General features: G+C 45.4%; 2 protein-coding genes across 2 annotated transcripts in view; one reads left to right on the top strand and one right to left on the bottom strand.

Annotated features, from left to right (window-relative positions):
- SYN3 (synapsin III) overlaps positions 1 to 27,199 on the bottom strand; it is a 444,384-nt gene that overhangs the window by 221,641 nt on the left and 195,544 nt on the right.
- Positions 16,877 to 27,199, top strand: part of TIMP3 (TIMP metallopeptidase inhibitor 3) — a 56,250-nt gene continuing 45,927 nt past the window's right edge. Inside the window, exon 1 of the mRNA XM_006189669.3 lies at positions 16,877 to 17,337. Within this exon, the coding sequence (XP_006189731.1) occupies positions 17,217 to 17,337 (121 nt within the window). The 5' untranslated portion in view covers positions 16,877 to 17,216. The remainder of the gene's footprint in view (positions 17,338 to 27,199) is intronic.

Raw genomic sequence — 27,199 nt, 5'->3', positions numbered from 1 at the left:
AACTGACCTATGGTCTCAGTTAAAGAGACAATAGGAAGTGGTGCAGACTGTGGTACACACAAGCATACTTGCCTAGTCTAACCTGGACAACTGCTCCTCAGCACTTGCTAATTATGCCTTAGCAATGAGGACTCAGAGTTTCTGGTAAGCCCCGAATCTACCACGCAATAGCTTTTACCCTTTGGTCTTTGATCTTTTAAGGGAAACTTAACCTTGTCTTCTAATGACTGACAGTCCTTGCTGGGCATAAACCCTGGAGGCAGACTGCCTGGGTTCAACTCCCAGCAGTACTACTCAATAGTTGTGTCAACTTGGCATATTACTTGAAATATCTGTGCCCAGTTTCCTTATCTATAAAGTGGGGATGGTAACAGTATCTACCTTATAGATATCTACCTTATATGACAGTTAAGCGAGCTAATATATAAAAAGTCCTCAGTTAAAGCATTTAAGTGTTTATTATTACTATTTTCCTCTTCTCCAGGTTAAAATTTTCAATTGCCTTCAACTGTACTCTGTACTCCATGCTTTCTAAGGCTTTTCACATTCTAAACCTTCTGTTCACTCTGTTTGAAGGGTAAGCTAATGTGGTCCCTGTGAGTCCCTCCTCTTGGTATTTACATCCTTGCATAATTTCCTTAACCCACATGCTTTCCGCCAGTATAATACAGCAAATGCGATGGGATCTATATGATTATGCATATATGATCACATTATATAAGACTGCAAGGCCCATCCTGGGAGGATACATTCTTCCCTGCTGGCTTTGAAGAAGCAAGTTGCCATATAATGAGCTGCCTATAGACAGTCACATGACAAGGAGCCCATAGCCAGTGAGAAACTGAGTCCACAGGAAATGGAATGTTGCCACAATCATGTGAGCAAGGAAGATGAAGCTACAGCCCCAGTCAACATCCTGACTGTGGCCTTACAGAGGACCCAGCTAAGCCAGGCCTGGACTTCTGACCCATAGAAACTGTGAGATTATAAAAGTGTGTTGTTTTAAGCCACTAAGTGTTTGGTAATACTGTCATGCAGGAATAGATAATTAATTTAGTCAACTAACCACAATGGTAACTCTCTCCTATCCATCCTACTTTGAAAACTCTCTAATATGTCAGTGGCTTGCTTAAAACAGGAGTCCTGAAATAGAACAGTTAGCATTATTTGCACACTGCATGAGGTGCGGCCATGAACAATGTCAACTGCTTTTCTAACTGGCGTTAAGAGAACAGTTGTATTTGTTCATAGAAGAGCAGGCTTGAGCCCCTACTGTGCACAGAGTACTAGGCTGAGTCTGGATGTTGTGAGGCAGGGGAGTCATCTTTCTCCTCCATGCCCCCTCCAAGGCAGGCCTACTCTCTGGCTCTCGATATGATTATTTGGTACAGGTGATATCTGCAGCTCATTTGTTTTCCTACTAATTCTCTTCCTTGTTTGCATTACTTTTCACTGTCAAAGAGGAGGCAGAGAAAGTAAACAAAACAAAACAAAACAAAAAAACAGGTGAACTCACCTGTTACAGCCGGAGCAAATGAGAGGGACCATTCAGTGTCATGAGGGTTACAGCAAGACTCACAGCTCATAAACAGCAGAGCTGGGGTTAGAAAAGTGCCTGTAACATCTAGCACAAAACTCATTCTTCAAATGAAAACCTGCCATTTTTTCCTTATGAGCAGAACGAGGCTGATGTTGTGGTTTTGGGTGGAGTTCTGATGCTACGTATAGTCAGAGGACCCCTTTTTACTTTCTCTTTGTTCTTGGGCAAATGAACTTGCTTCTCTGAACCTCAGTCTCCTCATCTATAAAATGAAGTGAATAATACCAACTTCACAGGGAGTCCAGGAAGGCTGACAGGATAATTTATGTAAAGTGCATGGCTCCAAGCAAGTTGTAGAGAAGTGCTTGTTCGCATGATTATGTTCTTTTGGGAGAATTTAAAACTCTCATGCATCCCCCTGTGCACACAATCAAGAGAAAAACATTTATTGAGCAACCAAATTGTGCCTGACATGCTCCCAGAAGGCATTTTCTCAGACTAAAAGGATCTACTGGAACTTTGATCTCCTCTGAGAAGTCATCTCCAGTTACCCCAATCAAAAGAGCCCCTGCCTGCTCCGTGGCTCCAAAGTCACTCAGTTTTCTCTTTTTCATTGCACTTATGACCCACTGAAGTGGTCCATCTGTTTGCTTCCATGCCCACTGTCTGTCTCCACCATGCTAACACGTTCTCTCAGGACAGGGGCTGTCTGTCTTCTTTGCTGCTTTGTCTCAATAATCAGAACAGGGTGAGATCAGACATTGGTGCTCAGTAAATAAGGGGTTAATGAATGACAGAACCTGTCTTGCTTTTTCCTATGAGAACTGGCCTGAAGAAGAAGGAGAAGGAAAAATCCAAGGAATTAATATCATTTCAAAGAAGAAAAAACATTGGCATTGCAGCAAAACATGCTCCCATTTACTTATCACGCACTTTCCACATCCCAAGCACAGTGCTGAGCCATCAAAAGGGGGGTATCTCATTTAATTCTTAGTTTGGCCTTAGAAGGTAGGTGCTCTTAGTGCCCCCAATTTATAGATGAGGAAGTAAAGAGTGAAATTTTCTGCATAAAAGCACATGGTTAGTAAGAGGTAGAGTTGGGGTTTGGAATGCAAACCCCATGGACTGACCCCAGGGGCTAAGCTGCTCCACACTGTAGAAGCTGATGGTGGCCTGTGTTTGGAAAATATTTATGGGTAAAGAAGTATCATGTCAGCAGCTGACTCGTAAACAGTTGTGTGTGTGTGTGTGTGTGTGTGTGTGTGTGAGAGAGAGAGAGAGAGAGAGAGAGAGAGAGAGAGAGAGAGAGCGAGCGAGCGTGCAGGCAAAGGAAGGAAGAGAGGAAATAGTAACATGTTAACCTTTTGGGCTAAATTCTGGGCAAAAGGTATCTTGTAATCCTTTGAACTATTCTTGCAACTTTTCTATAAATTGGAATCACATCAAAACAAAACACTTCTTAAAAAGCCAATGGTAAGGAGAAGATACAACTTGTGTCATAGTGAGGAAGGGCACAGATCCTGCCTGGCTAGGATGAAACCTGGGGAGAGTGAGGCTGAGGCAGACTCTGGGGCCAGAAGGACAGGCTGAGCAGCCAAGCTCTATCAGGGAGGCAAAGCGTGGACACTGAGAGGGGCACAGATGATGTTATTCATTTAAGTAAGTCTGCCCATCCTCGAGCACCCTAAAGACTTTAAAAGCCAACTTCTAAATCCAGCTGCTAATTCCCGAAGTTACCCACAGGCAGGGCACACGCACGTGGTCAGGAGAGCATCATTCCCCCACGATGTGGTTCCCATCCTAGTGATTCATGCAACATACAAGCCTCTCCATCTCAGGACAGGGGAGGCATTGGAATGCCAGGGCTTCAAACACTGACATGTAATTGTCCCTGGGGAAGTAGAAGCAGATACCCTTTGCCCGTCCAAAAAAAAACACCCAAAGAGGGTAACTAACTCATCCAAGGTAATATAGGTGGCAGAACTTGGACTAGAACACCAGCGTGGTGGGGTCCCATCAAGTGTTTACATTCATATTTCCTGGTACCACTATCATTATACTACTAAAGGGCTCATAGGTAGCCTTGCGTCCTGATTCTTCCCCTTGAAATGCAGGCACTACATTTCCACTATTTTCTAAAGTAGCTGTTCATGGGGGAAAGTTGTGCATACCCATCCCAAAGCATGGGCTTAAGAGGCAGAGACCTTGGGTACATCAGTTCCTATGAGATGATCTTGGGCAAGTGATTTGACCTCCCTGAGCTTCAGCTTTCTCATGGGGGAATATCAGGACAATGATGTCTAGCTTGTTGGGTTGTTGTGAAGATTCATTATCTTGACGTATATTTATTGAATACTGAGGCACTGCGGATGCACAAGAGGAAAAACAGATGAGGGCCCTGACCTCGAGAAGCTTCTATTCTAGGTGGAAAAGACAGTGAATAAAAAGTAAACAAACAAGTAAGTTTTTTTTTTCTTCTTCAGTTAGAAGTAAGTACTGAAAAGGAAATAAATCTGAAAAACAGGGCAATGGGTGGCATGAGTGACCAGGGATAGTTGCACTATTTCAGCCAGGGCAGACGTCTAAGAAGGTGACATCTGAGCTGGAAGCTGAATAACAAGAAGGAACTGACTATGGCAGGACCTGGGAAGGTCAAAGGAGGAGGTGGGGTGGTCCTGGAGCAGTGACTGAGCTGGGCTCAGTGAAAGGATGGAAAGGAGGCCAGCATGGTGGGAACACGATGAGCTGGAGGGAGAGTGGAGGATGTAAGATGGCAGGGACTACATATGCTGGAGATGGAAGGGTGAGGCATTTAGAATTCATTTTAAATGCATTATGGATCCAGAGAGAGCTTTGAGCAGGAAAGCGATGTGATCTAAGGGTTTTTCTTTTTTTCTTGAAATCAGATAATATATGTAATGTTATTAGTACAGGACCTGGCCCAGGGTAGATATTTAGTAAGGATAGCTCTATTATTGTTGACACAATTTTGTATACACAACTTTCCCCCATGGACAGCTACTTTAGAAAATAGTGGAAAGAGAGTGTTTGCATTTCACGGGGAGGAATGAGGACACTCATCATTATAGACTTCAGAAGGTGGGTGGCCTACGCATATCTTCTTTCTAGAGGTGGCGCACCTGGATACACCTGACTAGGAAAGGAGGAGAGCACTGGGAATATTCCTGACCCCTTTGACATCCTCCCTCCTCCCTGCCACCCTGCACCCCAAGGCAGATGCCAGCCTCCTCTGCCAGGCCAAGGGGCAGCCAGGGGAGGATCACTGGGCCTCCAGCTGGCTCCAGCTCCAGGCCTCTGAGCCGCCTTCACGTTGCTATAAAAATGCAAAGCATTCCAGCCATTTTAATTACTGGGTGTTGCATAAGCCAGCAACCAGTTCATACAAAGGAACAACAGACAAAAAATAATTTTTCAACATGCCTTTGGCCTCTCCCCTGAAATCAGCCTCTGATCATTGGCTCCCAGGCCTTGAAAGGCACTCCAGGTTTGTGCAATCTCTTTTAGAGTTTGTTGATGTAACATCAAGATCTTTTTTTTTTTTTTTTCTAAATATTTGAGGTAAAGGCAGTTCCAGCTACTTTCAAGCAGTTTGGAAAGTTACTGGTCATCTTCTTACTTAATGTGCTAAGACTATTATAGGGGCTTCATATTATACACACTGAAAACTTTGCTATAAAAGAGTTCACTGTGTGGTGGGTCTGTCTGGGCACCATGTCAGGGGGCTTTTAGTTCCTGAAATTCCAAAATGACCACATTACAAGGTACTCCCTAGGCATGAACCCCAAACATAATATTTCAGTAGTTCTTGGATGTGGAGAATTTCTTAAAAGCTTATAATGTGATTAGAGAAACCTCCAAGTTCCCTAATTCTGATTTTTCAGTAGCTTCTGAATGCTTTCCTCACTAATAACCTAACAGTTTGTTGAGGACATACTGTGTGTCAGGCAATATGATAAGTGCTCAGAAGAGAAAACTCAATTAGATTTTGTTAACTACCTCACTTCCTAAAGAGGGAAAATGATATGGAAACTGATAATCCCAGTGTAGTGTGATAAATATCAAGTCACAGACAATCTCTGAAGATAGAACCCAGCTTGGGTGGAAGGAAAGGCTACTTACAGAAGATGATGCCTAATAATAATAATATGGCCTTAATAATAATATTGACAGGGGCCACTAACTGACTCTGTGCCAGGTGTTCTGCTAAATCCCTTCCAAGTACCATTTTGTTCCTCACAATCCTGTGAGATAGGCACTAATGTTGTCCCTATTTTCCAGGTCAGAAAACTGAGGCACAGGAAAGTTTCTTCTTCAAGATCATACAGTTAAGAAATGGTATTGGTGTACTGGGATATACATAACAACTAGCTCCTCGGGACAAAAAGCCTGGTTTGTAGCATCTATTACTATGGTGTAAATATTCCCATCATGGCCAATTTCAAGTTACTGAATGCAGAGGTCACTTAGGAAGAATGTACAGCAGCATACAACTCTATACTATTTCAACCATACAGATACAATAGCTGGAAATAACCTCAAGAGCATAGATAAGAGTATGACATAATAAAATAATGAGGAAGTGACAAGCTTTAAGTAGTCATTACCTGTGTTGTTAATATAATTTGTTTGATTGTAAGTTTATATAATTACATCTTTAGTAATGGCTGTGTTTAACAACTGCCTGGCAAAATTCCAGAAAATTTAACAATCAGCTCTCACAAGCCAGCATGAGACAGTTCCAGAACACCAACTGGGGGCTCTGGAATCTTACTCTTCACCCCACCAGACAAGTGAGAGGTAGTCAAGTGAGAGAAGGAAAGGCACTCCAGGCCAAGGGAACAGCACGAACAAAGACTTAAGACATGGATATGAGAGAACAGACAACAATGACATTTAGTGTTTGCAAAATGTTTTCAACTGATCACTGGAGTGCAGAGAGGTGGTAAGAAGCACCGAACTGGACGCTGAACTTCTGATTCTGGTTCCATCACTTATTAACTGTGTGATCTTAACCAAGTTACTGAACCTCTCTGTGCCTTGACTTTCTTTTCCATAAAATGGGCATGATAATAACAACACCTACACTTGGAGTTTTGAGAATTAAATACATCTATATCTGTAAAGTATGTAAAACAGGATCTGGCACATAATAAATCCTCAATGTTAGTTATTTATTATTTCATCCTTAAAACTACCTCTGTGAATTAATGTTTGTCCTCACTTTGCAGAGGAGAAATATAAGTTTGCAGAGAAACTCAGTAGATGGAGGCAATAGGACTTGAATAAGTGTGCTGCTTCTAGCTCTGTGCTCATCCCAAGTCAGAAATCACATTGACCTCATGAGTATTATTCTTCAGTCAGGCCTGCTGATGTATTCAGTGCCCTACGAAGTGTCCTTTTGACAGGGACCACCGGTGATTCATGTTCTCACACACTTTGACAGGTGGGTGCAAGGCATTCTGGGAAGGAAGACCCATCCAGTGACAGACACTGGGCATCGGCCCCTTGTATCTTGCTATTTTCTGCATGTTCATTTTCCCCATGAAGAAGCAGGCTGGCTGGGTGGTTAAGATCGTGGGCTTTTGGGCCAGACTGCTTTGGATTCAAACTCTAGCACTGCAGTACCCTGGCCATGTAATCTTGAGCAAGTTACAAAATCTCTCTGTACCTTCGTTTCTATATTTGAAATAAAAAGGGATGGTGAGGATAATCCTGTCTTCCTCACAATTTTTGGTATAAGCGCTAGCACAAATTACTATACGCATACCACCTAGAAGAACGCCCTGCACCTAGGAGGCACTTTGTAAGAATCAGCTATTACTATCAAGTGTTAGTCTTTTTTCCTTCCTCCTTTCCCTCATCCCTTCTTTGGGTATTACGTACATAGTCAAAGGGGAAAGGATACGAGAATATGCTCTTCCCTAATAAACACAGATCATTAGTAGGCTACTTGATGGCAGGGGCCTCATTCGCCATCTATATCTCTGGGGTAGGGCCACACCCTGGTCCGTATAGGTTCTCAGTGAGAATTTACCATGTGCCAGGCACTGTGCCTGTACTGTATTCACTGTTCCATGAACCCAGACTCATGAAGATCCTATGAGGTATGAACTGCTCCTTCATTTTACCATTAGACATCTGATCCTCAGAGAGGTTAAGGAACTTGTTCAAGGTCACAGTGAAAAGGTGAAAAATGATCAAAACCCAGGTTTACTGACATCAGTAAAGCTTTGGTCCCTAACCCCCTTGTCAGGATATCCCATTGGGAGGGCTTGAGAGATCATAAAGTCCAAACCCCTGCTTTTACATTTGAAGAAAAGGAGTTCATTGATTTACTCATGATCACTCAGCTACTGTGTGTGGCAGAACTGAGACAAAAATCTGGTATATTGCCTCAATCTTATGCTTAAAATTTCAGGAGGAAATGATGCTATATTCAATAGCTGTTAAAATGTACTGATCACTAGTCTATCAGCTTGCCTCTGGATCATGGGCCCTGTTTTGGTAATATAAATGTAATTTTCCTTTGGCAACCATCCAAATTCAGAGTAAAGAAGGACCTACCCGTATCCCCAGATATTGCCCGCTGTATGATTTCTCCTGCCTTTTCTCCACTGCGAACCAGATTGAACAAGAGATGATGCATCTCATTTGCCTGCTGATAAATCTCCCTCAACAGCCCTCGGTGGGGGGTACCTTGTCTCCTTCTGCTTGGTTGCATCATACAATGATCAAGAGCTCTGAATATTCAATGGGAACACGAAAGATGAAGAGGAAATCACCAGCCCTTCATGAACCTATGGGTATAGTAACTTTGCGGTCTCCAGAAAGGCTGCTAGTTTGGAAAGAGACCTCTAGGTCTGAATCACAGCTCTGTCACTCCCTTCCTTATATGAAATTGGAAATGTAATTTAACTTCTGAGCCTCAGTTTTCTTGACTGTAGAATGGGCATAAATAATACCTATTTTTTAGGATTGTGAGGGGTGGAGGAAATACTGCATTGAAAGTGCGTCGTACATAGCAGGTACTCCACTAACTTGAGTTCCCTTTCCTTTCCCTTGCCTTAGAACTCTTCAGCTCATCATCCCAAAGTTGATGAATGTTACAGGGCAGGGAAATAATTATTAACTGTGTATCTCTCATGGGCCCAGCACTGAATTAGACGAGCCTAAAGTGATGGGAAGATGATGAGATACTAAGGGGTCTGACTTCTTGTCTCATGTTTGGCAATAATCCTGTGTGACCATATAAAAGCCCACATCTCTGGGTCTTTTTCTATATCTGTAAAATGAGGGGTTTGGATATGATGACCCACAGTTCTCTCCCATCTCTGACCCTCTGTCTTACAATAATCCAAACATCACGCCACTCCCTGGTTAGGCGGTCCAGCATCTCATGACACACTTGACCCTCCTGTTATAGTCCATACCACTCACTGTTGTTTTTGCATCTTTCTCTCCCACTAGACTGGGAACTCCTTGAGGGCAGTTCTGTGCCTTGTTCACTGTTACATTCCCAGCGCCTACTGGGTACTAGCGGAGATCGAGTCAATGTCTAAGGAAATGTGAAGGAAGAAGGGCAGGAAGGAGGCCCCTGCACCTTTCCTCCAAAGAGTCGATGATCACACTGACTTACAAGCTGTGAGGCAGATAGAGACTATCAGTGAAGCAATGATACTCAAGAGTCCCCCCACAACTTGGAAAGAAGGCTGTCTGTCTTCTGAGCACTGAAGCAGTAAGTTCACACACCACACATGGCCTGGCTGTCCGTGGCAGTAAATGAAGACGCAGTAAGGGGTAAGTTCAAAACCCAGAACCCAAACTTCTTGACCTGAGGGTCATTAGTGGATGGTGACTGTAACCTAAAATATAGAAACCAAATGGATATTCCCAGTGCAGAAAAAGTCTGGGCTAAAGAAGAGAGGGGTGGCAAGTTTGGAGCAGAGAAATGGAAAGACCAAAGGGGCCAAAGTCGGCAATGTATGTCCAGCCTTGTCACTGTCCAGGAAGAGGGGCTCTTGTCAGCAGGTGTGAGCACTGGCGCCCTCCTTGGCCAAGGCTTCCCCTCAGTGAGAAGGAGAATTCCATAGTATCTCAGCTGAAGATACTCATTCTTTGACTCTCTGACCTCATTCCCTGTGTTCTGACTCCATACATACTAAAGCAACTTTCTGATGAGAAACTAACTTCATAAGAAGCTCTCTATGGTTATCAGGAAAAGAAAATATAAGGTCATATTGACATGAATGCCCTACCCTACATGACAATTAAATATCTCATTGGAAACAAAGAAAATGGAATTTGGTTGGTGGGGATAGTCTCTTATGAATCATAGTGTCCCTGGGACTGTTTAACTCTGGGAGCTGCATCGAGCTGAGTTTCTGGACCCAAGAAGCTGGATTCCAGAACGTCTGTTATGGTAAATTTGTGAAGGTGATACACTGACTGCCCCTCCCCACTCCTTTCCCTGCCGTTCTTTGGTTAGTTTATTCTCTCAATGTTTGGTAAGTGCCTAAGATGTGCAGATGTTGTGCTAGGCACTGAAGACGCTCCTGGAATTGCTTGCTGTCTAAGGGAGGGAAAGATGTTTCAACCACTAGGGGCAACAGAGTGTGGGAGGCATGGAGTGGAAACCTGGGGGATATGGTGTGAGTGGGAGGGGAATGAGGGAGGAGAGGCCTCAGAGTGGTGGTCACTTCTGCTGAGGCAGAGAGAGGGTCAGGAAAACATCCATGAGGTGATGATTCAGGCTGAATCCAGAAAGATAAAGACTCTGACAGATGAGACAGAGGAGGGTTAGGAATACATTGGTTGAAGGTGGATTCCAGGCAAAGAGTGCAGCGTGAACAAGCGTCAGAGGCAGGAAACTGATAGTTGGAACGTAAAAGGTTGGGAGAGGGGAATGAGGGCATAGGTTTAGTGAGATAAGCAAGGACAGGACCTGCTGTTGTGTAACTGCAGGGGTAGAAATCACATCGTATTCTATGTGAATGGTCCCCCTCTGTGGGGCCCCAGGAAGAGTCAGATCACAGAGGGCCTTGTGTGCCTTTGTTTGGAGTTTAAGACTTTGTTCAGAAAGCCGTAGAGAACAAATGAATCATTTAAGCAGAGGACAGCATGATTTCAGATTTATATTTGAAAAATTTTACACAAGCAGCAGTTCAAAAGTTGAATTTGATAGAAAAAGACTTTGGATAGAGCAAGCAATTATATGACTATTGAAATTGTCAGGAAAGACTCTATGGGGGCCTGATCCAAGGCAGAAATGGTGGGATGGGGAGAAAGGGATGGTTAGAAGACATGTGTGGAATGAAAATCTACAGGACTTGATGAATGATGGTGCCTTTGGCAGGGATAGGTAACACCAGAGGGGACTGAGAGGAAAAGACAATGAGTTTGGACCCTTAGGGTCTGAGCAGGCACAGGACTTCCAGGTGAACTCGTCCAGGGGGACACTGGTTCTAGACAGGAGCTCAGAGGGATGCTGCTGCGTACACTGCTGATTCCAGTGCACACAGCAAAGTGGCAGGTAGATCCAGGGGAGACAGTGGGATTAGCCAGGGGGCATGTGGAGGCTGGAAGGGAAGGGAGCCAAGGACAGACGACTGGGAAACACCTACATTTCAGTGGCAGGAAGAGCCTGAAGAGTCTGCCAAGAAGACTGAGAAGGTACAGTTGGAGAGGTAGAAAGCAAAACCCCAGAGAAAGTGGAGTCTCAGCAGCCGAGTTTAAAGCAGGATGTGATCAACAGTGTCAGATCCTCTTTGGATGTCCACATTGCACAGGACAAGTCAGTTTCAATTCCAACAGGTTCCACTGAAAAGAGCTCAAGTGCCCTGGCAGAAACAGGATCTTCAGTTCAGTCTGACAGCAGACTGACCCTACGTCTGTTATCCGTCCTGTTCCCTCCCAAGCCACAAGAGCACCAGGCAGAGACACCTGTGTGTGTCTTATGTGCAAAGCTGAGCATGCAACCTTCAAAGAAACCACAAAGGAGCTACTCATTTTTAGAGGAAAAACACGCAAACTCCATGGGCATAAGGAAGACATTAAGACAGGGTTGAGGAAGGGAAGTTCTGCCTCCACTTCATATTATCTGTCACAGAAATAATCGACCAACTGAGCACACAGTCACTTTAAAGAAAGAGCAAGTGCTAAAATTTTAGCTCTGTTTCCCATCTCCCACCACCCCAGAAAACTGGGTATAAAATGTCTCCACTGTGCACATGTGTTTTCTGGCTTAAAATCCCTAGGAATAAGCTGCCCATGGAAAGAAATGCAAAAACCCTAGGATTAAGGTGACGGCAGCCAGAGACTCATACTAAGGGGTCTTCACTCCCTGGTAGGGCTAGGGGGAGAGCTGGGGCAAGAGACGCCCTGCAATTTTACTGCCATGAAATTGGCTCCATATGGAAGAGAGAAAAGGTATTTACTCCCTGCCGATGCCAGACAGAGAACCTAACGTACCTACCATCTTAGGTCCATAATTCCCCAGAGCTGGGCAGCAACCCTGCTGAGGGTCTGGCCAGGGCTCATGGTGTTGGGTGGACCAGGGCTGTCTGTTGCTTGGAAAAGGCTATTTTGAATGTAATGACTTTCAGATGGACTATGGGTTTAGGGGCAGGCACTGTGGCTGGGATCTGGAGGAGAAGGGGCAGGGAGGAAAAGAGGTGTTTGTCTTGTCAGTACCTTCTCCAGGTTTAATTTCCAGAGGCCAGCTCTGCCCTAGAAGAGTGAGACCACAGCATCCTCTCCTGTGTTCCCAGATCTCCCCAGTTCCCCCAAACCCATGATTCACAAGTATATAGCTTTCTGAGAGCACAGCTCTCCTTAGGTTGACATGTGGCCAGCCTAGGGGTGGAGAAACTGGGCAGCTGTGAACCCAGACGGGATGCTGACTGAGAGCTTTGTGGCCACTGCAGACAGGAGTAGTTAGCTTCACCCACTCAAAGGCACCCACACCCCACTGACTAGCGTGGAATTGAGCCTCTCCCACCTTCCCAGTGAAACTGTCCGGGGCTGCAGGCTGAGGGAATGGGTGTTCTCTGGCTTACAGTGCCCCCTAGCACTGGCCAGAGGGATAGGGCTCCGTGATCAATTCAAGGAGCTACCATCTGCCTACCTCAAAGCTGGGAAAGGGTCAGTGGGACCAATCAGTTTCATTCACTCAACCAATACTTATTGATATCTTTGTTACCAACACTGTCCTCAAGGGGCTTACAGTCCAGGAAGGTAAACAATCACTTTCCAGTCAGCCAAGTGATGTGAAAGAAAGAAGCACAGGGCAACACTGGAGGGGGCTGATGAAGACTGGGGATGGGAATCAGAGAAGGCTTTCTGGAGGAGGTGACATTTAAGCTGTAATCTGAAGGTAGTATAGGAGTTCAATGAATTTTTTAAATAAGGTATGTAGACAATAAAAGACATATTCCTGACCTTTCAGTATTATGACCCAGGAGAAAGACAGATAAACAAGTAATTATAATGGGGCTCTATCAGGAATAAGACCCTCAATTTCTCCTATTCCTTCACCATGACAATCTTTGTTTTCAGCATGAATCTTGAAGGAGGGAGCAGCATAGGAATTCAGTAAGTGTAAACTGAGAGATTGATGGGTGTGCTTCAGTTCCGGTCACATTCAATTTGTCTCAAATCTATTTAAATGACAAGATCTATCTTCTCTTCAGAAACATTCACCTTGCTGTTGAGAATTTTCCGTGGAATCTTAGACCTTCCAGCCAGAGGTATCTTGGAGATCACTAAATTACATCTTTCATCCAACAAACACAAAAACTGAATCTGAACAAGTGACTTATCCACACACAGAATTGTTCTGCAGCAACCTTTAGAACAAATCTCAAGTGTTTTTTTTTTTTTCACCCCAGCCTCTTTTTTGTCTCCCAGAAAGAAAATTTTCATAAGTCTTTTTGCAGCAATATGTTTGGAATGTTTTCAAAGGTATTTGATAATTTGGAAAGGGGAAAATAAACACTAGAGATAGACCTCTGAGGAGTACAGAGCTGTATTTGTTCTGATTGGCTCAGAGGTGATTATTATCATAACAGAGAACTATTTAGTCAGTGCAGGCATAATTCTCTACTTGTTGAGCACTGTACAGAGAGACCCTGAAACAAACTCATCTATAGATCTGAAATGCAGAATCAGGACTGTGAGTGGCTGCAGTTTCCACAGCAGGAGTATAAACATTAGGTCATGCGCTGCAGCTGGGGAGACTGAGGCCCAGGAGTGTGTACGAGCGAGCCCAGGTAAGGACTCAGGCAGCTGCAGCACAATCTTGGCTCTGTTACTAGCTTACCATGAGACTTTGGGCAAATTCCTTCACTTGTTTGTACCTTATCTTTCCCACCTATAAAATGAGGGTGGGTAGTCTCTGAGGTCATTTTTTAGGACCTCTAAATAACTACGAGAAACTTTCCACAGATTCCAGCATCCTGGAACTTGATATGCAGAGGGGTGAACATGGACTCATCTTTCCTAGAAAAGTTCGAGGAAAGGAAATACCAGGTCATCCTGGTAGGTTTGAGGACAGGCCAGACAGATTTAGAAACTTCTTCAATTCTTCTGGGGTTTATAAATCTATCATTGTTCTTAGCTGTCAAGAGAAAGTGGGGAGCTGGTATCTTCATTCATACCATTAGCCCCAGGTCCATTCCATCTAGCTTACAAAGTGGACTTGAAAAAGCAATTCTTACATATTATTAGGTCCATGGACACCAGGACATCCGATTGATGGCTGTAAGGTCTGCTCGCTGGAGGGGCTGACCCTGGCAGTAGGGCTCTCCTCTACAAGGATTCATGAAGCTTGCTCTTTCTCTTCCTCAGGGTTGAGGACTGAGCTGGCCTCACATGGATGGGCAGAGGGGAGTCTCCTTGGGTTAAACATTAGGGAGAACTTCCCAACTGAAAGGGAAGCTGACCTCCAAAGATGATGGCCCAGCTTAGGATAGGGAGTGAGAAGAAATAAACCAAAAGGCAACTTCATTACCTTTCAGCTGGAAAACCAATCAGGTTACTCTTACACATACATAATTAAGTAGCTGCCATAGTCAAATTCTTCAGATGCTTTCTATAAGGAATCAGCTCCTTGAAGTTCATCAAAAGTTATTTCTCTGATACTAATATTCTAGGCAAGCCTTCCCTTGGAGAAGCTACTGGCATTTTGGAAAAATCCTTAAAGTGAAAAGAAAAAAGAGAAGAGAAGGCCTCTATCACGTTAGACGCTTATCCAAAGTGGATTCGGTTTGGAAAGACTTTTAAAACCTTCCACATGACTGGCACTGTGCAGGGATAAATGAAACTCTCAAATCCCACCAAGTATGCCCTCATTCAACCTGGATCCTTGGCATGGCCTTCAGAGTATCCATTGCTTAAGACTCAATAGGCTGCTGGCCACACCCATACCCATGTCTCCTGGGACCCTATTTTGTGCTCTGAGGCCTAAAAAGGAGTGGCCAAATATCTCAGGCCTCAAAGTGTTTCCTGTGTGGTTGGGGAAATAGTACAATTATGTCCCATGAAACATGGAACAAAGTGCTGGAGTAAACATTTGAAAGAAGGAAAGAGCTCTCTGGGTCCAGCTGTAGTTACAGTTAAAGTGGGAGGGGTCTTAAAAGTTGTGAAGGGAACAAGATAGAGAAATGTGGGAACTAGATTCCCTTCCTTACAGCTTAAATTTTTAAGGGAAAAAAGGGAGTTTAAAAAATGTTTTGGGAATACCATATCCAATGAAGTTTTCTGCTCCTGCCATCCCAATGTCACTTCTCTGAGGTGTAAACAGAGGAGTTTCTGAGAAATAGGCTGAACTGCATTTCTGAGCAGTATTTCCAGTCCTTACTTTGTTCCAAACTTTTAGCATTTCTATAGCCAAATCATTTAAGTCTCTTTCCAAATGGGATGAGCTGGGATAGAAAGGAAGAGAGATGCAAGAGTAAAAAGATAAAAGACTCTAGCTGCAAAAGGGCATTTGCACTACCATTTGTTAAAGCTACTGGCTGCTAAAGTCCAGGGAAACACATGCTACTCTTAAGGTGGGAGTGAGTGAATTGTGTTCCTGGTTGGTTGCCAAGTCATGTCACATTTCTGCACCAGTTTCCTTATCTGGAAAGTGTGAATAATACTTTGTGATTTTCCTATCTAAAAGGATTATTGTAAGATGTAATGAGGTGAGGTATGAAAAATATAAGACAGAATCAAGATGTTACTGAATACTAAAAATAGTCACAGTTATTAGTTATTAACAGTTATGCATTGCAGCTAGTAGTCTCAGATCCTGGATAGTTTTCCAGGATTTCATTTTACCCCAGTTTTGGATCAGCTCACTCCCAAATTCTTTGCTGAAGGATGGAGACCTGTCTGCCCTAGGTGGGGTTACCGTTTCCTTCTGCCCTTTCTGCCTATTGTTTTTCAAATAAGCTCAGGGCCTTTGCACTTGGCTGTTCTCTTCTCCCAGGCTGACACATGGCTGCGCCTTCTTGTTCACATCTCAACCAGGATGTCATCTCATCAGACAGACCTTCTCTTACTATCCCATAGACAGCAGCGCCCTCCGCAGTCATTTCTAACCCATTATTCCGTTTTATTTTCTTCATGGTATTATCACCTTGGAAAATCACCCTATGTACTCATGTATTTACTGATATATTGCCTGCACGTTCCATAGGAGCAAGGAGTTTGTTTCGCTTATCCCAACATCCAGAACAGTGTTTGTTGAATGACTTTCACAGTTTACTCCAGTTGAGCCCAGGAAACATTTCACAGCTAGCTCCAAAAGGCAGATGGCTTCCTCAAAGTCTGGCGGGGAGGTAAGGTGGGAGTGTGTAGGGTATAGGTCATCTACTTGGTTCTTTCCTCTCTGACACTGCTCGCTCCAGAGAAGGTGGAGAATTAGCCTTTTCCCATTCTTTCCACCAGGCGCAGTCAAGGTCTCTAGGGCCAGGGCCGCCTCTGACCTGCCCAGGGGTTGGTGCTTGAGTAGGTGGTAGTCGATTCAGGTTTGGGTCAGAGGCTCCCAGAAGGCGGGGTGGGCGTATGGCGAGGGTGCAGGTGAAAGCGGGCACAAGGACGCCGCTTCGAGGGCCCCTGGGCGAGAGCGGGTCAGAGGCGCGTCCAGCCCACCCACTCGCGTGCCCACAGCCGCATTATTCCCTATAAGGATCTGAACAGTCCCGGGCGGCCCCGCCCCATCGCCCCGCGCCCCCGGCCCCGCCCCTTTTTGGAGGGCTGATGAGGTAATGCGGCTCTGCCATTGGTCGGACGGAGCGGGCCCCGCTCTCCCAAGAGGGGGTGCCCTGGGGACCCGCGCTATATCACTCGGCCGCCTGGCTGCAGCGCAGAGCGGGCAGCAGGCGGGCGGGCAGATAGCTTCTCCTCCTCCTGCTCCAATAGCTCCTCCAGCTCCTACTCCAGCTCCCGCTCCTTCACCCAGAGAGACTGCCCACCCGCCCAGTCGTGCGCCAGCGCCGAGGCAGCCTCGCCGCACCCCATCCCGTTCCACTGGGCACTCGGAGGGCAGCGCGCCCGGAGTCAAAGTTGCCCCGTAAGGCCGAGCGGGCGAGCTCAGGCTGCAGCGACCCCACCGGCGGCGCGCACCGCAACTTTGGGGAGGCGAGCAGCAGCCTCGGCAGCGGCAGCGGCAATGACTCCCTGGCTTGGGCTCGTCGTGCTCCTGGGCAGCTGGAGCCTGGGATACTGGGGCGCTGAGGCGTGCACATGCTCGCCCAGTCACCCCCAGGACGCCTTCTGCAACTCTGACATCGGTAAGCGCTCCTGATGTCCCCGCTGGAGCCCCGGCGGTGCCCGTTCGCGCGCGCAGCCCAGACTTGGGCGCTGCTCCGGATGGCATGGCGAGCCCCGCTCCTTTTCTCTGCCTGGGCTTGGGACGGGGTGGGGAGTCTCAGATTCCTGGGGCGGGGGCTCTGGCAAGACCGAGGTGGGGAGATGCCCTCCAGAGAGAACCACAGACACTGAGTGAACCCCTTGCATCCATGCTCTTCTAGGGCGTGAGGTCCCCATCCGTCCTTTTGACTTCTGGAAAATTTCCCTTTGCACTATTGCATGAGGAAGGGCTGGGGGAGAAAGGGAGAACGTTCCTAAAACTTGGGATGCCAACTAAAATGCTGGTATGTTGAATAGTTTTTTTCTTTAAGAAAAAAAAGTTGCCAGCCATGTGCATGGAAAGTTGCAGAAGAAACTTAAAGTTTTCTGAGTATGCATCATCTCCTGCACCCATGAAGTTCATTCTTTTCACTGAAACCCAACCCAGCCTCACACTCCTCAGACAAGTGCTAACCGAGCTTCTTGGACTGCCAAGTTTGGGTGGATTTAAGGGGGGAAATGAGAAGAAAGCCATGGGGTTGACCCTCCCCAGAGGAACTGTATTTGAGAGTGTTGATAGCAAGCAGGAGGTGGCGTGTGTGAGGGATCACTTATCACATAGCTGTGAGAATTCACAGGAAGGCTTTTTTCCCCCCTTGAATGTGTGTGGGGAGGGGGAGACTGAGTAAGTGGAAAAGAGATTTGTCACCAAAAGAACAAAGATGCCAGGAGTCACATCATGGTGACTATTCCAAACTGGACTTAGTATCTTGATTAGAGAGACTCAGTAAGAAGTAGAACCAGTTTTTATCAAGGGCCTTGAGAATGTCCTGGGAGAACTTGTTTGGGAGTGTTCAGGACACTTCTTGTGCTTGGATGGCCAGAGGTGGAGTAGCAGCTGGGAAACATCTCTCCTCTCCTTTACAGCTCATAAAGCATGCAAGTCCAGTGGCCCCTGCTGTGTGTGTGTTGGGGGGAAGGGTATATGTGGGCTGGGGGTGGGGTGGGACACAGCTAGCCACCTTCTGCCTGTGTCAATTCAGAAGTGAAGAATGAAGCGTGTGTGTTTTAAGTACAGTCATAAAGGGGAAGGAAATTTTCCACTGGGTCCTGGGTGAGGGCCTCCACAAGTGTGCTGCAAGGGAGGAGGGGGAGGAGGCAGGAACCTGGCAGGGGAGGCAGCTGAGGTTGGGAGGGGCTCTGCTGGTGGGCCTGGCGAGCCTAGGAGAAGTCAGGGAGGTGGCCGTGGTGACCAGAAGGTCAGTCCAGTTGGCCGGCATGGATGTTTGTGTGACCTGGGGTCACCCATGTTAGTGGTTTCCCGGGGCCTTTGTTGTGCACCCTTCCCTCTCCTTGAGGAACCTGACTGGCCCCTGGGTTTGTGGACTGCCTGGAAGGATTCTTTTGGGCTGCCCAAGGCCTAGAAGCCTTTCTTTCTCCTCCTCTGACTGTCCCCACCCAAATCCCACTTGACCTGTCTATGATTACCTCGTGGGTGTCATTCCCACGTGAGTAGTGCTAACGAGCTGCTGTTGGTGTAGCAGTAAGGTTCTGGTCCTGCTCAGTAAAGAGCACACACTTGGCGTCAAGAGTCAGGGTATCCTCCTTTGCTTGACAATGGCTCGAGTGTGTTCACTTGGATCTTTTGGTGTGTGGTGAGAGGGAGACCTCATGCCTTCCCCTGGCCCTTGGCTTTTTGGGTTTCTATCCTGGAAGTTCACCAGGGAATAGTAGAAACAAGAGCAAGGAGACCACTTCCAGTGGGGGCATTGCTTAACTATGCTCACTGCTTAGGTTTCCTGCAGTGTGTCTGGACTGATGCAGAAACTTTCTTGTAATTTCTCCAAATTTTTTCAAGAAATCCTTCCATATCCCCCTCCTCAATAGACTGCCCAGAGAAAAGCAGAGTTACCAGGAAGTACCCAAAGACCAGAACATCATGGTAGCAAAAATAAAAAAGATACAAAGAAATCTTCAATATTGCTGGCACCGATTCCAAACTGTTCTGTCTCGGTTTGGTGCACTGCACTAGCGGCAGGGATGAGATAATGCTTTTAAAAATGGGAGGTGTGGATGTCGGCTGCCTGCTTATTGACCTCCACTGCCTTACAGTACCCTGCTGGTGTCCAGTAGGTGGCTCCCAGTTTTCCTAGCTTACAGCCGTTCTGGTTTCCAATCTGGGTTGAAACGCTGCCTGTTCTCTCCCTGAAGGAAATGTGTAGACAATTCCATTCCCCTTGACCCCTACGACTCCACCAATCAATGCTGAAGCCCATGAATGATGCTCACACCAGCCCATCAGCTTCCTCTTCCATTACCTTCCTGGCTGTTTTCTCTTCATGGCCGGGTACCATGTTGCCCTCTCTAAGGAACCCTCCATGGCCTTCCCTCTCCTTTCTCCTCATCCACAGGTGTCTCTTTTTGCCTTTTCTCCCCCAAAGCCCTGGGGATTGGCACTGCCTTCTGGGTGAGGAGGAGTTAAAAGGTGTTTCTATGGCAACTCCAGGCTCTGCACCCTAGTGAAGTGTTTAGGAGAAGAATTAACTACATGCTGGCTTATAAAACATACTGAGGGGGAAAGGAAAGGACCTGGAAGCAGCCACAATGTCTGTGGCCCCCTCCTCACCAATCATTGCCCCCCAAACTCCTGACAAACCTTGACTCTGGAGGAGGGAAGCGAGAAGACTAGGAATGAAGAAGGCAACCTTGGCCTGCTTTCTGCTCCACAACTCTGTCCAGCTCAGGAAGGGGTGGGCAGTGCCAAGAGCCTTCTGGAAATTGGGGTATGTGAGTGTACATGAGTGCACGTGTGTGTGCATGCACACACAGAGGGGTGTGTGTGTGTGTGTGTGTGTTTGTGTGTGTGGTTTCTGCAGAGGCGGGGGCAGAAAAGAGGATTTTGCTTCAGAATGCCAAGCCCTCCTCTCGGCCTCTTTTGCACAGAAGAATGGGGCTGTGCAATGGAGTGCTAAGAGCCTGCTCCCCGAGCCTGTTGGGAATTCGAGAGTGAGGCTCGGCTTGAAGGCCCGCTGCCAGCCTTGGAGGATGGTCCCTGGATATCTCTGAGTTGTTTTGACAGGGACCAGTGCCAGCGGATTCCTTCAGTATCAGATCTGAGGTTGTGGTATTAGCAAAGAAGCCATTTTCAAAGAGGCCCGATATATCCCCTCTCACTCATAGACACACAATTACACTCCACACTGGGCTTTGTGACTTAAGGAAAATAAAAAGGATCAGACTTCAGAGAGGAGCCAGTCACTTGGGGAGCAGACCTGAGCTGTAGACATCTTAGTAACTTTGGAAAGAGGAGAGCTGCTCTTTGTAGGAGGGAAGGGACATCTCTCAGATCCTACTGGGTGCAGGCACTTCACAGACCCTTAAGAGTAGATATTACACCTATTTTTTTTCACTTGGAAAACACAGAGTCTGAAAGCGATTGTGCCTGCTCAAGGTCACCTGGCTGCTGCATGGTAAGGCCAACTCCATTCCTTAGTTATGCCATTCTTCCAAAACTTTTCAACTTTCATTTACCCTTGATATTCTAAGGCAGACGACCCCTCTTAGAACTAGGATGGAACAGACAGTTAACATTTGAAGAATGCTTTACTTATGGATTTTGGGAGTTTTCCTTAAAAATATGAAGACAGCCAAAATGGCCAGAGGTTTTAACATTATTTTATGGCAGTGAGAACTAATTACTATTACTACCACCATCATCATCATTATCACATGAGGGTATAAATAGAGAAAAATTTCTAATGTTCTTTGGCTATTAGAACTGGAAGAGACTCTCAAAGTAAAAAAAAAAAAGACTTGGTTTATCTCACTGGGGTGCAGGGAAAAGTCAAGCTAATGGGGACAAGAGATCTTGGGCAATACTCTTCCCCTTCTGGGTGAGGACGAGTGGAGGCCTTCTAGAGTGAGGTGCCCTTTCTATGCAGATGGCCAGTGTGGTGGGAGGCAAAACAGAGTCAGGAGACTGGGTCCTGGGCTGGCTGGAGAAGGCGCCCCTCCTACAATTCTGTGTCCCTTTCACAATCCCTGGATGGATAAGGCTAGAAAAGTGGCCACAGAAGTAGCTTGGGTGGAGGGACTTTTGTTTGTTTTGCAGGAACAGCAGGAACCATTCAGCTCCACTGCTGAATGGCACATTCCAACAGGTTCATTAATTAAAAACAAAAACAACAACACAATTCTCCATTGCATTTGGCTTTTACCATTCCAGCCAGTATGGACAAGGAGGCCCCTTCTTCTAGCCTTTGTCATAGTCAACTCCTGGGTGGCCTGGTGAGGCAGTGTGGGGTGGCGGAAAGGCCGTGGGGCAAGCAGAGCTCGCCTTAAATCCTTCCTCTGAGGCTTGTTGGCTGTGTGCACTTAAGCATGTTATTAGCTATCTTTAAGTTTTAGTTTCCTCATTTATAAAAGGGGAATAATAATCTGCACCTCCCTGGCCCTTTAATTTTTATCTACATTTTAAAAATTATAAGGATTATATGGATACATTCTATGTCCATGTATGCATGTATTTGTGTACACATCTGTATCCATTCATCCATCCATCCATCCAGATCGATCTGTCTGTCTGTCTGTCTATTTGTCTATCTATCTAAAATCAGATAAGGGTAAGGGTTTTGATCACTTCCTCTAATTCTAGTCCCTTCCCCAGATCCTTTCTTCCCTATGAATTTACATACATAGGTACCCACAGAAGTTTATAGTAGCTTTTTCCCCTTGGCAACACGAATAGTAGAACACTATAAATATTGGAATACCACATACAACAGTCTATTTTTTTTCAGTGAACTACGTGTATTAGAGATTATTCTCAGTTAATATACATACAGATCTACTTCATCTTTTTTACTGCATAGAATTCCATCAGATTGTAATTTTAAAAACTAATTATGGAGTGATTACTATGTGCCAGGCACCATTCTAAATAATTAACAAGCATTAACTCATTTAATTCTCTCAAAAGTCCTATGAGGCAGGTGTGCTACTGTTGTCTCCATTTTCCAGATGATGAAGCAGAGGCTTAGAAATATTAGCTAACTTGTTCTAGGTTGTATCAGAGCCTGTATTTAAACCCCTGCAGCCTGGCTTTAAAATATAATCAACTACTATACTATACATTACATTATAATACATTATATTACATATTATATTGTGTATCATAATATATATATTGCTATATACTATTATATTACTATAATAATATAATAGCCCTATAAGTTTAGGTATATATTTATTTAGCCATCCCCCTATTGACAGATATCTAGGTTCCTAACAGCCTTTCATCCCTACAAAGAACACTGAAACAGTCATTGTACAATTCTCTTGTTCACATGCACAAATACTTCTCTGTGGCACACATACAATTTGGAATTATTGGACATAAAGTATGTGTATTTTACATTTTAACATTTCCTGACAATGTGCCCTCCAGAGTGGCTGTGTTAACACAGTTCTTTTTGAATGTGCAACATGCAGAGATGGAGGAATTATTCCAGTCCTGTGCTGGAGATACTTCCATGCTTCTCTCAAGTGGGAAAACAATTTATGATCTTTATTGACTTTCTGATATTTTTATTTTTGATTTTCCCCTTCTCCTTTGAAAAGGAGCAAAATTAAGGCCACTCAGATCAAGCTGATGAGAGCGTTTTTGTAGGGAGAATGAGGCTTATGTACCAGGAAAGCCATGGTCCTTGAATTGTTGCAGATTTTTATTAACTTAGTTGCAGATGGTTTTATCTTTTTGCTTTAATAATAAACAATGAGTCTTTAATTACACTGAGTTGCCTGACTTTGGGGTTTGACATGAGCCTAGGTTCATGTTTTGAAGACATGTGCATTGTGCACAGGGTCTTGTTTGCTGATTCAAAGATGTCCCCTAGTTGACTGGCCCTGGCCAGGCTCAAGGTGGCAGCAAGGGGACCCATCTCTTTGTCCTGCTTCTCCCCTTGTTATTGCATTTGGATGGTGTCTGCATGGAAGTAATGGGATGGCCATGGGATGGAGATGGACAAGATGGACAGTGGTGGGATGGAGGTGGCAGGATGGGTCCTGGCCAAGAAAGATGCTGTAATCTCATCTAGATGAGAGGTAAAAGGGCTAGTTTAAAAGAGAATTTCACTGTCCTGATTAAAACCTTTCAGTGGACCCCTGCCTGCCTCCTCCTCATCCTCTCATCGCTGGCCCTTCCAGCTCCAGCTGTTCCTATTCTTTCTCTGGGTCTTGGCCCATGCTGTCTCCTCTGTTTTGAATGCCCCACATTAACTTTTCATTCTCTGGGTTTCACTTGGTTCCATTTCCCCGCCCACTCTCTGGCATTGTTGCAAAATAGTCACACCTTGCTCAAATTTTAAACATGTTGAAAAACACCACCTGTAGAGAAAAAACAATTCTCTGAAGATGCATGAGAAATTTCCAGAGGAGGTCATTTTCGGGCTGACCTAAAGGCTATACCACCCAGAGGACACATCTAACCCCTCTAAGAGGGGAGGCACTTGTTATACTCTCTGCATTACTTGATAAGCCCAGTTCCACTTTCTGGACATAACACTCTATCACCCTCCCAGAGGAAAAAATCTGGCAATTTCTAAATGCACCCCAGGAAAGGATCATCACAAAAATGATAACAGCCTTTCGCTGAAGTGCACTTACCATGCACCAGGCACTATACCAAACTCCTTTTTGCGTATCAATCACCCTGCCAGGTGGAGACTGCCCATTCTAGCTGCCTGATGAGTGATCTGAGGTCAGAGAGGTGAAATCATTTGCCCAAGATCACACCACTAAGAAACAGATGAGCTGAAACCTACACTTGCTTAGTCTATCTCCAAAACCTGTGTTCCAAATTAGTATAGACCAAGGGCTAGGACTCTGGATTTGAGAAGATGCCACCCCTTTTGCAAATTCCCCACGTTGGTTTTTTGACTCCCTGCTGTTGAGGGTTCTCCTTCGTATGCTTCTCTCTGATTTTCTTCCAGACCCAGCCTCTCCAGCTCCTGCGTCCCCTGCTGTCCCTAGTTTTATTACAGTATAGTCCCAACAAAACCAAGCTTTGCACACTATTTCTAACTCCTGACCCAGTGCTCTTTCCACTCAATCAGTGGTTCCCAGCCTTTTCAACACCATAGACTATATTTTATTAATTTTCCCTCAATGGACTTCATGTTGAGAAAAATTATCCATTACAACTTTATGTCTTGGGTGTTGATTATTTTTCCATTAAACAAAAAGAGTTAAACTATATATCTATCACTGCTGATACTAGTCAGTCATTATTCTGATTTAATCAGCTAATATAATTAATTGCAGTCCAAAGCAAAGGAACTTGGTGTTTTCTTATACCCAAGAAGCAGGCTCATGGGTTATTGGATGATGGCAGTGTATGATCTGGGCTGGCTTACTGAAGTGCTGAAAAGAGCTCACGGACCCCTTATAGATCACTGCTCTTCACCGTCTGAGAATGGTTCCTTTATACCTTCACCCCACTTTACTATCTCCCCTCCTGTGGGAAGAGCCGCACATCTACCACCCTTGCCATTTTCTAGGTTGTCCCCAGTGCTGGGAAAAGGGCTGGCGGGGGCAGCAGGTAACCACCGATCTGTCCTCGTTGAGTTGCCAACCTTTTCAGAGGAGGAGACAGGGGCTCAGGTATTTGTTTTCCTATATTAATCTCTAACAGGATGGAGCAGATGAGTATTGACTCTAGCTAAAGGGACTTATTAAATAGCATTTGACAGGAGATCACTGGGTGTCCATCCCAGCCATAGTGGAACTAAGAGGACTTTTTGCTTGGTTGCTAAAAAATTAGTATCTAGAGGAGGGGAGGGAGCCAGGAGAACCTTTCCTGATGCATTTAGAAGCCATCCGCAAGGCTGGCATGGTCTGGCTGCCACAGAAGTGACAGTCCATGCTGCCCAACACTCAGTTCTGATTTATGTTCACGTAAAGCCTATCACCTAATGGTGGCATGCATGGCGCAGAGAGTAGAGACCTTAAGTATTCCCTGGCTGTGGCCACCTGCTTTTTGTAGGGGTGGGGAAGGGAAGGAAAGCTGAAAGATTTGGCCTCAGAGAGCCCAAGGTAAAAGTTCAGCAGGTAGAAAAATAGAGTCCTTGGATGACAGGAGGTGGGGAGGGCAGAGAGAGGGGAAATTCTGAGCAGACCAGAGCTATTCTGGAAGCAAAGACCTTAAATACTGGCAGGAACTTATCCCCTCCCGTTCTGTATATCTTTGATCCCTATCAGAATGAGGGCTCCTGGCATCAGATAGCCCAGTTGCCTACAGAGAAGGACTGTTCCATTCAGAAATCTTAGGGCTTCTGCATCCTCCAGGTTAGGGCATGGGGAAGGCAAGCATTGCAACCTGGGTTCATGAGGACAGGTTTCGTGACGTGAGGGCTCAACGGTGTTTGGCTAAAGTGATTGTGGTTCATGAATTAGGATGGATCTCCTTTGGACCTAGACTTGACCCTCATGAACAGACCCATAGTCTTTGAATTTTGGAAACATAGTAGTTCTTATGAGCTCTGCTGCTCACCAAGTGTGAGTACGTTCTCCGACTTCAGTTTCCTCATCTGCAAAATAGGGGGAATAATAGTATGCACCACCTTGGGTTGGTGATTAAGTAAAAAAATTCAGGGAAAATGTTTAGTACAGAATCTGCCACAAAGCTCAATAGATATCAGCTTTTAGCAGTAGTGTTGTTATATGACAGAGTGGGTATTGTCACTTTGTTTTTGGTGAGGAAATTGGAGCTCTAAGAGGAGATGGGATGTTTTCCAGGGTCACCCACAGAGAACTGAGTTTCAAAATCTCAACTGTTTGACACCCTCTTTTGACCAAGTCTAACACTTTTCCACTTTATCACACCGCCTCTCACAAGACAGAAAAACAAACAAGTTCCCACCCTATATTTTCATGATTCTCTACATTTTAGAGTCTTAAGTTCACTTGATCTTATTTGATGATCACAACATTCCACTGAGGAAAGCAGGACAGTGGGGGTGGGGGTGGTCAACATTCCCACTGAACAGATGTGGACAGTGAGAACTGGTGTGGTTCAGGAACTCAGCCACACAATTGATACACAGAATTGGGATTGGAACCCATGTCTTTCAAGGCCGAGTCCTACATTCTTGTCAAAGGTCAGGTGCCTCCCTTCCCTCTTCAGACGGCTCCAGAACATTTGCCTCTGGTAGTCACAAGTGGTGGATGCTGGGATAGCCAATGGGAGGGTGTGGGAAATGGATCAGTGATACTGAACTTGGATGTTAAGTCTGCGGCTCCTGTGCCCATCTACCCCATCTATGCCACCTACCCCAAGGCTGGGAGATGTCAGTGTCCAGGAATAAGCATTGGCTCAGAGTCAGGACACTTGGGGTCTAGTTCTAGGTTACCTCCTGATTCTAGAATCACCTTGGTGATGTTAACTTCCCTGGATGGATTTGAAGCTCTTATTTATGAAATAGCAGGATTGGTTCTTTGTAGCAGGTATGCACTTTTCTCCACATATATTTATGGTAACTGATATTTTCCTGGATGCCTACTATGTGTCAAATTACTTCTGGCTCAAGTTTCCTTGGAAGGGGTTCTCTAATCTAGCTGAATAATTGAGCACCTAAATCCGTCAACAACACTTTTTAGGAGGTAACTTCTTTAGAAATATGGTCTATTAAGGTAAGAGCCAGGATCCCTGTGACTGTAAAAGCGGATGAGGGCTTCAACTGAACAAAACCACTAGTGAGCTGACATACTTTATCAGATGACATATTTGACCACCAGACTTCCTGTTGG

Source organism: Camelus ferus, chromosome 12, assembly GCF_009834535.1.
Source record: "Camelus ferus isolate YT-003-E chromosome 12, BCGSAC_Cfer_1.0, whole genome shotgun sequence".
In the NCBI taxonomy this organism is placed as follows: Eukaryota; Metazoa; Chordata; class Mammalia; order Artiodactyla; family Camelidae; genus Camelus; species Camelus ferus.
This window is presented reverse-complemented; position numbering and strand designations above follow the sequence as displayed.